Source organism: Palaemon carinicauda, unplaced genomic scaffold (genome assembly GCF_036898095.1).
Source record: "Palaemon carinicauda isolate YSFRI2023 unplaced genomic scaffold, ASM3689809v2 scaffold906, whole genome shotgun sequence".
Classification (NCBI taxonomy): domain Eukaryota; kingdom Metazoa; phylum Arthropoda; class Malacostraca; order Decapoda; family Palaemonidae; genus Palaemon; species Palaemon carinicauda.
The window spans coordinates 5,001-20,000 of NW_027172211.1; the positions used below are offsets into that span (position 1 = coordinate 5,001).

General features: G+C 35.9%; 2 protein-coding genes across 3 annotated transcripts in view; one reads left to right on the forward strand and one right to left on the reverse strand.

The window, feature by feature from the left end:
- The window catches only part of LOC137637650 (transmembrane protein 45B-like), a 5,716-nt gene extending 3,083 nt beyond the window's left edge, over positions 1-2,633 (forward strand). For both annotated transcript variants that reach the window (XM_068369802.1, XM_068369803.1), the window contains exons 4-5: positions 908-1,024; positions 1,608-2,633. In XM_068369802.1, the coding sequence (XP_068225903.1) occupies positions 908-1,024; positions 1,608-1,889 (399 nt within the window). In that variant the 3' untranslated portion in view covers positions 1,890-2,633. The remainder of the gene's footprint in view (positions 1-907; positions 1,025-1,607) is intronic.
- Positions 2,634-3,046: 413 nt separating this feature from the next.
- LOC137637652 (uncharacterized) overlaps positions 3,047-15,000 on the reverse strand; it is a 15,822-nt gene continuing 3,868 nt past the window's right edge. Inside the window, exons 4-14 of the mRNA XM_068369804.1 lie at positions 14,263-14,289; positions 13,946-14,161; positions 12,770-12,877; positions 11,370-11,552; positions 10,430-10,588; positions 9,274-9,478; positions 8,092-8,306; positions 7,746-7,875; positions 6,178-6,328; positions 5,146-5,263; positions 3,047-3,472 (exon numbers count right to left, since the gene is read on the reverse strand). Coding sequence (XP_068225905.1) covers positions 3,353-3,472; positions 5,146-5,263; positions 6,178-6,328; positions 7,746-7,875; positions 8,092-8,306; positions 9,274-9,478; positions 10,430-10,588; positions 11,370-11,552; positions 12,770-12,877; positions 13,946-14,161; positions 14,263-14,289 — 1,632 coding nt within the window. The 3' untranslated portion in view covers positions 3,047-3,352. The remainder of the gene's footprint in view (positions 3,473-5,145; positions 5,264-6,177; positions 6,329-7,745; positions 7,876-8,091; positions 8,307-9,273; positions 9,479-10,429; positions 10,589-11,369; positions 11,553-12,769; positions 12,878-13,945; positions 14,162-14,262; positions 14,290-15,000) is intronic.

Consider the following 15,000-nt stretch of genomic DNA (forward strand, 5'->3'; position numbering starts at 1 on the left):
GGACTTATCTTTAAACCAAGAGTTAAAGGATCAAAATAATTATGTTATTCTTATTTTAGAAGGAAATGGGTGATTAGTGAAATGCCAGTAATAATCTTCAATAACGGCAGTGTTAGATCCTCACACTAACTAAAGAAGCTTCAGTGTTGCCATTTTCACACTAGTTACATTAGTATTACCTTCTCATATTAACTACAGTGGTGTCTATGCTACATACTCACACTAAATACAGTATTGATCCCTGCTCACATTAACTACAGTGGTGTCTATGTTACAAGCTGACACTAACTACAACACTGTCTCCTGCTCACACCAACTACAGCAGCGTCTATGTTACCAGGTCACACTGATCACATCACTGCTTCCTGCTGACTCTAACTAAGGCAGTGTCTATGTTAGCTGTTGACAATAACTATAACACTGTCTTCTGCTCATACTAACTACAGCAGTGTCTATGTTACCAGGTCACACAAATCACATCACTGCTTCCTGCTGACTCTAACTAAGGCAGTGTCTATGTTAGCTGCTGACAATAACTATAACAGTGTCTTCTGCTCATACTAACTACAGCAGTGCAGCACTGTATCAACCCATGACAGGATCCTGAGGCTTCAAGCTTCCTTGGGCCCCTGGACATACCCCAACAGGACACTCGTGCATATTTCATACTCTATTTTCGTACAATTTATTACAATGATATTACTACTGAAGTATATAATCCATAGCTTCCACATTTAACAGTAAAAGAAAAAAGTTACATAGGCCCCTGCTCTTGATGGGACCTTAGGCTTCCGCCTAGTCAGCCTTGTGGATGATGTGGATCTGCAGCAGTATCTATGTAATCCGCTCACACTAATTACAGCATTGATTATGTTATCTGCTCACACTAATTATAATTTTTCAACAGGTGCACATGTTCATGTTATACGCGATAATATTCTGCGCTGTGGCCACAGCTATAGAGATGATGTACAAGAGGAAGGTGTTGCCTGCACTAATGCGCGTTTACTTTGTGATGTTACAGGTAAGTTTCACATTGTTTATAGTTTTAGTTAGTAGTTATTATTATCACAACAATTATCAATATTATTGTTATAATTTGTCTAGCATACTTAGCAAGCTCACAAGACCATGAACTTGTAAAGAAACCTTCTGCAGGGTGGAGTACCTCATGTAAACAATTCACAGAAGACAATAAGTGCATATCAAATAAATAAACGATTAAAAAATCAACTAGATAGATATGTGAAAATAACAATAACAACATGGATCCAGAAAACAAGAAGATAGTGCATGAGGATTTAAAGTACTATAAAACGCTATTACAGGTTAAGATTTTCGATTCATATCAATAAAATAAAAAATAATGGTAACAGTAATGATTCCCATAATAATCCAGCACAAATAACTGATTGGATTTCTTTCTAGTTCTAAATATTCCTAGTTAGGAGTCTAAGTATATCTAGGACATCAGATGCCCATATCTATAATGTTTTGATTATCAAGCAGCTCTAAAGAAACTTGGGTTGGCATTCCTTTAGCATAAACATCTGTGTGGGGATTATTAGAATGACTTGAGCTCTAAAGTACTTCTTTCAACGTTATAGGGCACCTGGTTTATTCAGGTCGGCTCCATCTTGTACATGCCGCTCACTACCCCTTGGGACGAGAACAGCCACACGCATATGATGCTCGCCACGGTGCTGTTCTGCTGCCACATCGGTGGGGTTTTCCTACTCATGGCCTCCGTAGGGTGGATACTAAGCCGCCGGGTTAAGAAGATGCTTAGCACATCAGTCTACTGCCAGCTAGGCAGACGGACAGATAAAAGTAAGATGACACAGGCGGAGGCCCTCGACGCCTTAGGCGATTCGGAAGAAGAAGTGTAAACGCTCCGTTAAAACTGCAGAGTAGTTGAATCGTTACACACAGCTTGCTGGAGGAAAACCATCCACCTAATCATATTCGGATGCATCCTAATATAACATAACCTAGAGGACCGAGTCGTACCATGTCATACGCGCTAGCATTTTCTCTTGTACAATGAGTATTATTCCTCGATTCTATCAACATTTCTTTATAAAGATGTTGTATAGAACACTCTATCAGACTGCAAATTATTGATCAAAATGTGATTGTGAAGATAAACTGAGAATGATTGAGAAAGTGTTTCTTATGATTCTTTTCAAAATTATCAATCAATCATTCATTTCAGACACTTTTTCTGAATGTCAAAACCTTGAAGTCTCAATATATTCACACACCTTTTTTTCCATTGATCCAAACACCAGGACATGATAGTTCTTTTAACGTGAAAATCAGATCTACAGTAAATTGGAAATATTAATTGCAATCTTTTAGAAAGAGTCATTAATACATAGAAGCATTGGATTAAATTATTAGTAATATCCTTCCAGGTTAGTGTTATGATACAATTCTAGTCTTAGATGTTAATATAGTAAGACAAGTGAAAAGGGAGGAACCTTTAAATCAAACGAAGAGAAAAAGGCAGAGAACACCTCTTCATAAGAACGAGTAGTAGGCTACTGCTTACAGTATACCTTACTGGAAGTCCCCTACACAAGGACAAGTTGCATTTTAAGAGTGTGCTGTCTCTCAGTAGAGAAGATTCTAAGTACAACATGATTAACTTGAGCTGCCAGCTCATGATTCCATTTCCCCTCTCTCCTTCCTAATCTTCAATATTTTCTATCGACTAATCTATCCCACATAATATTGTATTAAGAATTCCTACAGCTGTTTTTTTTACATTAGAAATACTTCTTTTAGAAGTTAATTCATTTATATTCTGTTTTGGAAGTTCTTACATTAAAATTTCTCAAGTCAAAGGCTCTTATTGCATTATGTAAACTGTGATTGGTACAATTATTTTTTTCCTCTATGACCTCCTGACTTATTAAGTCTTTTATTTGACCCCAGTAGATGCTGGTATCTAATTACAGCCACTGGTGGGCAGTAGACCATAAGCAAATCTTATACTGTATAAATCAAATATGTGTCAAGAGCTGTGAGCTGTCTACAATGTAACTATATTATCATGAAGCAGAATCAAAAGCTTTTAAATTGCAATTAGATTGTAAAGACTTTAATTAATTCTTGATATTGATGACATAAAGATTTAATTAAAACTTGTAAAATTAACAATGTAGACTCAAATATCATAAAATTGTTTTATCTCTACAAATGATTATCAAATTTCTTTTTATCCTTATTTTTTAGTTTGATTAAAAGTAATATAAATGATAATATAAATATAAAACAACAGTTATACGGGGATAGATTATGAACAGCGTGTCCAGGTCATCCTTTGCTTCTCCGCTCTTCGTCGTCCTCAAGATGAAGTGCCATTGTGCAAAGTGGCCCTTCTCCGCCTTCCAACCAAAATCTCGAAGACAAAGGACGCAAAGGCAGCCCCCATACCACAGATCCACGTGTAGACCACACCCTCAAGCTAATGGGTAAAGCATACTTTTGGTAGTTTTGCAAATGTTATTGGATATGAAGTACGGTGACGGGATTATAGAGGCATTACTGTGTATATATATATATATATATATATATATATATATATACATATATATATATATATATATATATATATATATATATATATATGTATATATACACATATATATACATACAGTATATATATATATATATATATATATATATATATATACATACATACAGTATACTGTATATATATATATATATATATATATATATATATATATATATATATATATATATATATATGTATATATACAGTATATACATACATACAGTGTATATATATATATATATATATATATATATATATACATATATATATATATATATATATATATATATATATATATTCACACATATATATATATATATATATATATACAACAAAAACAAATACACCCGTCTCTAGTCCATTGCTGGACAAATGCCTCAGACATATCTATTCATGGCAGGGGCTTGGCCACATTCATCACCACGCTGGTCACTGCTGATTAGTGATGGTGGGAGATTCACGTCTGATCACTCACAGCAAACCAACGAAGTATGGGTGACCCTGTCTAGTACACCTTTGCTGATCATGGCTGTATGCAAACCTTTTCTCCAAGTTAAGATATCCATACTCAGAAAGGGATATATATCAACACACTCATATATACATCCATATACCAAGGCACTTCCCCCAATTTTGGGGGGTAGCCGACATCAACAATTGAAACAAAACAAAAAGGGGACCTCTACTCTCTATGTTCCTCCCAGCCTGACAAGGGACTCAACCGAGTTCAGCTGGTACTGCTAGGGTGTCACAGCCCACCCTACCCCGTTATCTACCACAGATGAAGCTTCATTATGCTGAATCCCCTACTGTTGCTACCTCCGCGGTCATCTAAGGCACCGGAGGAAGCAGCAGGGCCTACCGGAACTGCGTCACAATCGCTCGCCATTCATTCCTATTTCTAGCACGCTCTCTTGCCTCTCTCACATCTATCCTCCTATCACCCTGAGCTTTCTTCACTCCATCCATCCACCCAAACCTTGGCCTTCCTCTTGTACACTCATATATATACAGTATATATGTGTTTATATGTATATGCTCCTTTTGCCATTGTCTACAACCACTACATCTAACTAATTACTTTGCGTAGAATTTCCTGTTTACGTCAACATACCCTGTCATCATAACAAGGTTTCATGACTAGCAAAATGTGACTCGATCACCCAGCCACAAATTCTATCTCCATTGTAGTCATCAAGATTATTCAATCTCTGCAGTACCTTATCACCAGTATTATTTCCAACCATTCACTTTTAATATCCTCTATAGCATCCTATTATCCTCATTATCCTAATGAACCTTGCAAATCATTTGTCATCCTATCAACATTATGACATCAATCCTATATGTTGATTATCACCATTCTAAGTATCCTATCAGGATCATTCATCCTGCTATCCTTGTATGTTATCCTCCGGGACACCGGACAATCTATACCCTCATGACCTTCTTAAGTTGTATCCTATCATCCCATCATCGCTATCCTTGACCTCTCCTTAAATAGTATCCAGTTTAGACTTCTCCTGAATGGTATTCCTAGCAGGACATCCTGTTGCACTTACCTGATAGAGCGCCAGGGGCTTACGTTCTCCGGAGTCCTTCACGCCCCGGAAGCACTTGATCCCGAAAGAGTCCTTGTAGTGTTTTTGGATTATACCCATCTGTCGCATCCACATGAGTCTGAGGTTGATAACAAATTGTTTTGTAATCAATTGAAGCTAAGTAGAATACTTTGCAACTCTAAAACATCTAAGACAAAAGTTACAGAATGGGGTTAAACTTAATTATTTATTACCATTTGTGATTTTACCAAGTTTTGAAATATCTTGCAAGTTAATACATGGCAAGAGACAGGATAGACAGATAGAAAGAGTCAGATAAAAATTTTCCATGCCAATAGGGATGAGAATAACTAATTTATAAAGCTATGATAAAAATAAAAAAAATTTTCTCTCTACAACTGCTAAAATCTACAGCAGCATTTTACCAGTTAACGGACCATACATTGCCCCATTTAGGTAAAGTGTCACAAAAGGTTTAAAGGAATGAATCTATATTTTTCTTTCCACTAAAGCCAAGAAATCTATCTTGTGCATCATTGAGAGTCAAGGAAGGTTAGAGAGAGAAAATATATACTTGTACACAGGATTGACAGTAACTAGCAATAAGTTTAGGCCAGCAGAGCATTCAGTGATTACATCCCCCCTAGGTCTTGCATTCGCTTACTTCTTATCAAAGAAAGGCTTGAGTAATAAAGCCAAGAAATCTATCTTGTGCATAATTAGGAGTCAAGGAAGGTTAGAGAGAGAAAATATATACTTGTACACTGGATAGACAGTAACTAGCAATAAGTTTAGGCTAGCAGAGCATACAGTGATTACGGCCCTCCAAATTTTTGCATTCACTTACTTCTTATCAAAGAAAGGCTTAAGTAATAAAGCCAAGAAATCGATCTTGTGCATAATTTGGAGTTAAGGAAGGTTAGAGAGAGAGAAAATATATACTTGTACACAGGATAGACAGTAACTACCAATAAGTTTAGGCTGGCAGAGCATACAGTAATTATGTCCCCCCTAGGTCTTGCATTCACTTACTTCTTATCAAAGAAAGGCTTAAGTAAAGACATCTTCGGCAGGGCCAGACCAGCGTACTCCTTCCCTATGTCCTCTTGGCCGTGGGTGAGTTTACAGCGCCCGTCCTTATACGTGTTGCTGTTCATGTTATAGAAAGCACCGGTCTCTCCCACTGAAAGGCATGAATGTTGAATGCAACAATACACGTTGTAAATATCTTACTGGGACTTACTGACCTTCACACTAACTCCATTGTGCTGCAGCAAGGGTCAGCTAAGCTGGAGGATGTAGGAATAGGCCTCAAAAGAGGAATGGTGAATTCAGAGACTCATGACTGATGGAAAATTGTAGGTCAGAGAAAAAAGGATAAGTACATAAAATTGTTTACCCAAAGGTGATGTCACTGTATAGATTTATATTGATTTTATTATAATTTAGAACTAAATTAGAATAAAACAATTTATAATGGGGTGGAAGGAACACAATTTAAGAAACCTTGGTGACATCCAAATAATTATCAACGCAAGTGTGTTACTCTAATTTATCTTGAAATGCTTAAATAGATAATGTATTTTCGACCCTGATTTTATTATCATTATTATTATTATTATTATTATTATTATTATTATTATTATTATTATTATTATTCCTTCTCCATGGACACCAAAGCTCATGAGCATGCACGTATGACCTGCATACATTATCTATTCATCGTGTGCGCATATTTCATATGAATGTCATACAAGCTCATGAAAAGTTCAGGCGTGGATGAAACTTGAATTTTGATATCATTATTATCGTTGTTATTATTATTATTATTATCATTTTCATTGGAATTATCATTATTACTGCGAAAACCAAAAAATACATTTAAATGGAACTACTGATGTATTGTTACTATTCTTCTTAAAATGAAAGTATATATATGTATATATATATATATATATATATATATATATATATATATATATATATATATATACATATATATATATAATGTATATAATATATATATACATATATACAGTGGTATCTCTAAAACCACCTATCCTACAAGTTACGTAGGCTTCCTTGAACGAGTAATAATAGTGATGATAATGATAACAGTAATTAGAATTCTATCATAAGACTTTGCAAACTAATGATACTCTAAAGCCTGGATAAAAGATGAAGGGATTTCATGGCGTTAACACTTCAGGTGTCTGATACAAGCAGCCAAGTATCACGCGGCTGAGAGCTAACATACTGAGTTACTTCAATCCATGTAATTTTTCCTATGATTGGCCATGATTGGTGAAGGATATCATTTACTATATTCAGGAATGCTATCGTCTAATCCAGGGTCAGTTTCTCTATCACATGCTAGTACATCTTCAACTATGCGGTATGAACGCCAATCTCTCTCTCACTGTTGGCGTCTATGTAAGTATGCAAAATAAATTTACTTTGACCTGAGCTTTAGGTTGATACATAACATTAGGGTCAAGAATTTACCTCTTGATCTTCTTATATGTCTACATAATTTGTGACATCTTCCCCTAATAATGTTAACAGCAATAATAATAATAATAACGCTTGAATCAACTTACTAACGACAGCTATATTCTTGACAAGCATTTCTGAACTATCTCTGTTTGCAGTGGCTCCTGAATTTTCCTTTATGAAGCCCCTCTCCTCTGCCCTCCTGTAGAGGGTCTGGTAGTCTTTTGTTTCGGTCTCCTGGAAAAGAAGAAATAGAATCATTCAAAGACCCCCTAGGAGGCGCCGTGGTTGGCAGTGCACCTCACGTGACATATTGCAAGCAACAATGCCAATTCAATGCCCAGCTGCATTGCTAGGAATGGCTTATTGTGACCAAATACAACATGGCTTCCCTAAGCCTTGTTGAGACTACAAGATCTAGTACTATAGCTACGGGCAATGAACGTCACGAACCTTCACGAGATCGAAGCTGCCAAAAGCTTTATTCAGCGAGAAAGCCCAGTTTCTGGTGACCAACTGGCTCACCGTGGAGGGCGGTCGGTCCACGCGGGGTATTGATAGGAAGGCGGTGAGGTTACCACTGTACAAGGCGTACATAATGATCACGATCAGCCACGAAGAGGCACAGATTATGCGGCCTGAGGAGGTTGTTGGGAGATGAACTGTACCTAGAATGTGCAAATTGACATAGATACATTAGGATTGTAAAATTGAGATGGAAATTATCATCTAAAATTTTGAAAATGGTGTCAGAAAATTATTGTTGGAGGGTGAATGAATAACATGTTGATGATGGGAATTGAAATTTTGTAAGCCAGGTGTTGTTGAAGAAATTGAATGATCAGCATGGTTTGTTTGAGGTAACAGATTTACCATTCTAATAATAAATTCACTTTTCTGATAAAGACAATGCAATCATCAAGTAAGTTATAAGTTATCCAGTGTCATATTCTTACTTAGAATGAAAGTGAAACACCAATTTAGTAAATATAAAGAGACAACAAATAGGGATTTCTGAACAAATTTTAACACCCTTAACTAAACTTGTCCAGAATATAAGAAAAGTAAAATGAAATAAAATGAAATTTTGTCATCATAAGTTCATAGAAACCATCACTCTTTTTTAAAGTCATATAGAAAAACTTTCTCTATTGCTAGAGGATGAAACTAAGGAAAATGGGATGGTAAAATTTCTTATAGCTGGTGATGGGAGAAAACTAACTTTTCTTAGTACTATTCCATTTTACAAAACTTTATTTTATAGAATATTGTGTCTGAGTGTACCTCAAGCAAGATAACTCTAACCCAAGACATTGAAAAGCCATGGTTCAGAGGCTATGACAATAGCTAAGACCAGAGAACAATGGTTTGATTTTGGAGTTTCCTTCCCCTAGAAGAGCTGCTTACCATAGCTAAAGGGTCTCTTCTACCCTTACCAATAGGAAAGAAGCCGTTGAACAATTACATTGCAGTAGTGTTGTCAAGTATATGAGGAAAGAAGAGACTGTGTAAAGAGTAGGTCAGACTATTCGGTGTATGTGTAGGCAAAGGGAAAAAGAGCCATAACACAGAGAGAGATCCAATGTATTATTGTCTGGCCAGTCGAAGAACCCAATAACTATACTGTTGTTTTACCTTGGTAAATTGCAGACTTCAGAATAGTCGACACAGCTTTGGCATATCCCGGGCTCTTCCGGACCTGCCGAGCATTTGCACAGCCATTACAGCCTTTCTTGTGCTCTGGATGAGTCACCTCAGGGACGAGTTCATCCCAGGACCACCAAAATAGCCAGAGACAAGACCCGGCGAAGATCAGGAACCCAGCGATGGCACACCAGGCCTAAGAGGAGAGATACATACATATACCAAAGGCACTTCCCCCAATTTTGGGGGGTAGCCGACATCAACAAAGAAAAAAACAAAAAGGGGACCTCTACTCTCTACGTTCCTTCAGCCTAACCAGGGACTCAACCGAGTTCAGCTGGTACTGCTAGGGCGCCACAGCCCAATCTCCCACATTATCCACCACAGATGAAGCTTCATAATGGTGAATCCCCTACTGCTGCTACCTCCGCGGTCATCTAAGGCACTGGAGGAAGCAGCAGGGCCTACCGGAACTGCGTCTTAAGAGGAGAGATAATTCATTATAACTAACCATACTATGTCTTCATCGAGAATTGTGAATCATGATGCACATACAATGACAGCATCTGATGTTATCCATCAGGTAATGAACATTAATTGTTAATATGGTTTCATTATATCTCACTGTGTACACACACTTAATCTTGTGTTAGACAGTATACCCGTCCGAATACTGACAACTAGCGTGGGCACCTTGATAATTTGGATGAAGGGAATTTAAGTTAGTATATATTATAATTTATTCATTTATAAGAGCAATTCATATTATAGTAGTAGTTATTCAAAATCATTGATAAAATAATAATAATAATTAGGTTAAAGTTCAATGTGAAAATCAAATTCTCCATGGTAAAGTGCTACTATATTTCATTACAGATGAGAGAGAGAGAGAGAGAGAGAGAGAGAGAGAGAGAGAGAGAGAGAGAGAGAGAGAGAGAGAGAGAGAGAGAGAGAGTATTAGCTTCCCTTGATTCCTGAAGTATGGTAGAGAGAGAGAGAGAGAGAGACTCCCTTGATTCCTGAAGTCTGGTATAAACTGCAGTAATTGTTAGAGGCACTCGCACGCCTACGGACTGTCATTCATTGTCAGTCGCCTGTGCAAATTCCAGACAAATTCCACGATCATGTTAAGGTCTGAGCTATTTACCTGCCAGGTGTAAATCTTGAAGAGGATAAGAGGGTCATTGAACATTCGGGGAGCCCTCGTGACAAAGAGCGTAGGGTGGTACATGATCCACGTCGTGTAGTCAATGGCTAGTTTCCTGTGGTAGGCAATGCTGAGCGATGCTAGGCCAAGGTCTCCCTCCTACAGGAGATGACGGAGAAAGGGCAGTAATATCAAATATAAAAATTATATCCATGTACACCTACACACTTAATGAAACCCATGTGACTGTCAAGACAGATGGTTTTAGAGATACCACTGTATATATATATATATATATATATATATATATATATATATATATATATATACATATATGTATATATATATACATACATATATATATATATATATATATATATATATATATATATATATATATATATATATATATGTGTGTGTGTGTGTGTGTGTGTGTGTGTTTATATATATACATAGAAAAAACAAACAAATACAGCCATTTCTAGTTCACTACAGAATAAAGGCCTCAAACATGTCTTGGTTATGTCTGGGGCTTGGACATTTTCTATCACCACGTTAGCCAGTGCAGTTTGTGACGGTTGGTGGGAGATTTGTGACTGATTGCTCACAGTAGACCAACCTAGTATGGGTGGTTTTCACCAGTACAGCTTTGCTGGTCATGGCGATACGCAAAGCCTTTCACCACATTAGGGTATCCCTATTCAGAAAAGGTATATATATGTGTGTGTGTGTGTGCATATAAATCATTGCTATTGTTAATACGGCAGTTTTCATTACTATCCATTAACTATTAGTTATCATCTTATCAACATGGGATTTGGGGTAGCAACTTCATAGAAATCTGTGTCTAAGTATCAAGTATTAGAGGGGAAGTTGCTCCAAACGAAACTCCCTTGTGGTTACCCTACCACAAACTATCAAGACACACTATTGACCCTACCTTCCTCTCGATATGTCCAACGACCCCGTCGAATGACCCGTTGGGTGTGAGAGTGCCGAAACTGGACCCTTCCATGATGCTGTAACGGAACTGGAGGGCCTCGGCTAGGGTATTGACCACCCTGCCCAAATACCCGACGAGGAAACGACCTCCTGGACCCACGCGGATTGCTTCGATGAAGTTCTGGAAGTTTTTAGAAAATAATGATAGTAATGAGAAAGTTTCTCTGCTTATATGTATTAATATATATATATACATATATATATATATATATGTATATATATATATACATATACATATATATATATATATATATATATATATATATATATATATATATATATATATATATATATATATATATATATATATATATATATATACATATACAAATATATCTATATACAAATATGTGTGTGTACAAATATAAAGGTTTAATGCTCATTCTTGAATGGCAGAGGCAAGGGACAGTGACAATGCCCTAGCAGGAGAAAGCCTAGAGACTGACCATACATCACCCAAGTTCACTCTCCACCCAAGCTAGGAACAGGGAGGGCCAGGCAATGGCTACTGATGACTCAGCAGGTAGACCTATAGCTCAAAAGAATAGTAAGGTTGCAGACATTACAAGAAACTACTGTATCGAGCTTGATGGAGACTTGATCTCCCATCCAGGAGAATGACAAGCAGGGAGGTTTTCAAATGGCCATCACAAAGCAGAATATTTATGGTTGTGCATCCATGATATCAATAGCAACACTGTAACAAGACTTTGTATCATTATCAAAACCCCAGATAAGAGGTCAGAGCTGAGCGTATGGTTAAAATCACTATATCTCACGGCTTTGGTGATCACGACCCCGGCGACACCGAGTTGTGGTAGCCAATCAGAAACGTCCTAGCTGGGCAATCTCTTGAACTGGAGTCTGCGACCCACTCCACCTCGATAGTTTCTAGTAGGGTGTGCAACCTTGTGAGATAGCTACCTAAATCACTATATCTCACGGCTTTGGTGATCACGACCCCGGCGACACCGGTTGTGGTAGCCAATCGGAAACGTCCTGGCTGGCTAATCTGGTCGACTACAGTTTGCGACCCATTCCACCCCGATACTTTCTAGTAGGGTGTGCAACCTTACGTCCTAGCTGGGCAATCTCTTGAACTGGAGTCTGCGACCCACTCCACCCCGATAGTTTCTAGTAGGGTCTGCAACCTTGTGAGATAGGGATTGGGTGTTTGGGGGAGCCCATAGCTCTACCTGCTGTGTCGTCAGAACCCATTACCTGGGCCTCTCTTATCCTAGCTTGATGGAAAGGGGCTTGGTTGCTGATCATATGTATATATGGTCATTGTTCCAACCCTTATATCTGACATTCATGAGCTTAAACTTTTAAACTAACCTTCACTATGACAACTTTGACGTCAGCGCCCCGCAGAGTCCCATACGCTGGTAATAGAGGGCCGTTGAGAAGCAATTTATGTCCGCTGCTGGCCCAACATCCAACATTCTGTTGAAATTTTGAAGTGATGTTGATAATAAAGGTCTATATAGTTATTTTAATGTGGTTGCATGATATATGTATTTCTGGAACCGTATTGGCTAGTCATTCATGAACATCTAGGCTCGAAAACTCCTTAAACATAATCACTTCATAATCCTTTACTTATATATATATATATATATATATATATATATATATATATATATATATATATATATATATATATATATATATATATATATATATACAGTATATAGTGCTAAGTAATTATCAGGAACCAAATGTGTTCACAGGCATACACATTTACATATATATATATATATATATATATATATATATATATATATATATATATATATATATATATATATTAATGTACATATCTATATTATCAATAAATTGGTGGTATATTCCATGATTTTTAGAAATCCAACTTAAAATGCTTCAAAGATTTCTATGATATCAACCGATACATCAAGATAAACCTAACACATGAATCAGAAATACAGATCTTATTTTTCACTCTTCCAGTCCATGATAATCTGGCTAATTAACATCCTGTTAATGGTTTTCATCTCAACCTGAGATATAGGCCACGCCCCTTCAAGCAAGAGCTGCCAGAAGCTGCTTTCTTGCATTAGTTATCATAATTATGGCATCTGTCTGAGTACTTTTGGCAACTATGCAATGTAGAAAGGGCGTGGTATATATCATACCTTATTTCAAAAAGATATTAAGTTTGATTACATATCTAACAAGTATAATCTGCATGGGAACATTTGGCAACTTTCTAGTATGTAGAGGGCGTGGCTTGCTTAACTGCTTTCTTGCATTAGTTATCATGATTATGGCATCAGTCTGAGTACTTTTGGCAACTATGCAATGTAGAAAGGGCGTGGTATACATCTTACCTTATTTCAAAAAGATATTAAGTATGATTACATATCTAACAAGTATAATTTGAATGGAAACATTTGGCAACTTTCTAGTATGTAGAGGGCGTTACTTGCTTAACATATTTTTTTAAAAAATAAACCAGGCGGACAATCTTTTCTAAAGATTTTCCGAACAAACCTGAATAGCGTATTGACCTCCGGCAAGCAATACGGCATGTTTTATGTAACCCTGACAGACGCGACTTCTCGCTTTACGCAAACCGAGGTCAGACGGATTACGAGTGATATCCTCCTTCAGTTCCAGTACGATAACTTTGGCGCCAAGTCGTATCTGCCGAGCGAGGCGGGGGCCAGATATCTTGCCAGACGTAGGAAGTAGGATTAAGATATTTTCCTGGAGAAAAATTGTTACAAAGATGTTATACAAAATAGCAATTTCATAAAATGTTATTCAGCAGAAAGTTTTTTTCAGTATAGACTGATTACAAGACTTACTGGACCTAGTAGTTTCCTGGTTTTTATCTGAAAAGGAAAATAAAATTGTTTTTAAAGAGAACTGAATATTTTGATCAGAAATTTAAATAAGAAATTATAAAAAATTACTCATGCAATATATATTTATTATATATATACATATATATACATATATATATATATATATATATATATATATATAGTATATATACATAGTATATATAAACATACATACATACATATATATATATATATATATATGTATATATATATATATATATATATATATATATATATACTATGAATACATACTATATATATATTTATATATATAAATATATATATATATATATATATATATATATATATATATATATATATATATATATACATACATACATACATATATATATATATATATATATATATATATATATATATATATATATATATATATATATATATTTATATATATATATATATGTATATATATGCGTGTAGAGAATTAATATAAAACCGATAATCAATATTAATTAGCTTTAATATATGGCTTAATAATTAATTACTATTATTATTATTTAATTAGTTGATATTTATAAAGAAATAATGAGATAGTAATTTTTAATATGGAAGAAATGAGGAAAAGTTCGATAAATGATTTTCTTTTTCAAACAGGGAATAAATCTCTCTCTCTCTCTCTCTCTCTCTCTCTCTCTCTCTCTCTCTCTCTCTCTCTCAGAGCAAGCCTGTAAATTTAGT